At 53.0% G+C, this 846-nt stretch overlaps 1 protein-coding gene across 1 annotated transcript; it reads right to left on the reverse strand.

Moving 5' to 3' along the window:
• Window positions 1–5: 5 nt before the first annotated feature.
• On the reverse strand, window positions 6–759 carry LOC118407298 (neuronal acetylcholine receptor subunit alpha-10-like; the record flags this gene model as incomplete). Its single annotated transcript, XM_035807760.1, has 2 exons — window positions 6–341; window positions 498–759. Coding segments are annotated over 2 exons (598 nt in total), but the record flags the coding sequence as incomplete, so codon positions are not given.
• Window positions 760–846: the final 87 nt, after the last annotated feature.

Genomic DNA, 846 nt, shown 5'->3' on the forward strand with positions numbered 1-846 from the left:
GGTCAGGACTGACTGGTCATTGCCCGTCTCACGCCGCCCGTTGGTGACCCTGGTAGCGTAAGGGGTGTCCACATCTCCGTTGATGACATGGCCATTGCTCACCACCCTCTCGATCACAAGGTCGTCCGCTGCCACTCCGCCGCTGGGGGTAACTTTGTTGGAGTTATCCTCCTGGTAGATGCTGTTCATGCAGAAGAGGCGGGAGAGGCCGTGCAGGAGGGTGACCCGCATCCAGCGGGGCACGGGGCGGGTCGGCGGGCTGTTGCAGGACAGCCTGATGATGACGATGGAGACCAGGCACGAGAAGCCGACCAGTCCGATGGTGGCAGCGAAGAACACTCCTGTGGACGCACGCAATTGTAGGGCTCTTAAATGCAGTGTTAACATAATTATATCACTATATACAAGTTGGGACAACCGTTGCATTGAACAGTGACATCACACCTAAACGCAGAGAAAGAGAACTACGAAAAAAACAACAAATGCACGACACTTACCAAGAAGCGGAGTCTCACGTGACGTTTTGGGCAAGATGTCTGAGAGAACTTGCAGGAAGACGACGAGAGCCAGCAGGATGGTCATGAAGAAGCCCAGGCGCTCCCCGCTGTCCGGGGGGATGTAGAACCCGAACCAGTTGAGAACCATCAGGATGATGCATGGCAGCACCATGTTAAAGATGTAGAAGAAGGACCGACGTTCCAGGGAGAAGTTGATGACCATTGACGGATAGGGCTCGGGGCAGCAGGAGTAGTAACCAATCTGGTGTATTGAGGTGTAACAAAGAAGCAGACATATAACTAATGGATAAACTAGAGTTCCACGAACACATACCTTTGCCAAATAAAC

Source organism: Branchiostoma floridae, unplaced genomic scaffold (genome assembly GCF_000003815.2).
Source record: "Branchiostoma floridae strain S238N-H82 unplaced genomic scaffold, Bfl_VNyyK Sc7u5tJ_1225, whole genome shotgun sequence".
Lineage (NCBI taxonomy): Eukaryota > Metazoa > Chordata > Leptocardii > Amphioxiformes > Branchiostomatidae > Branchiostoma > Branchiostoma floridae.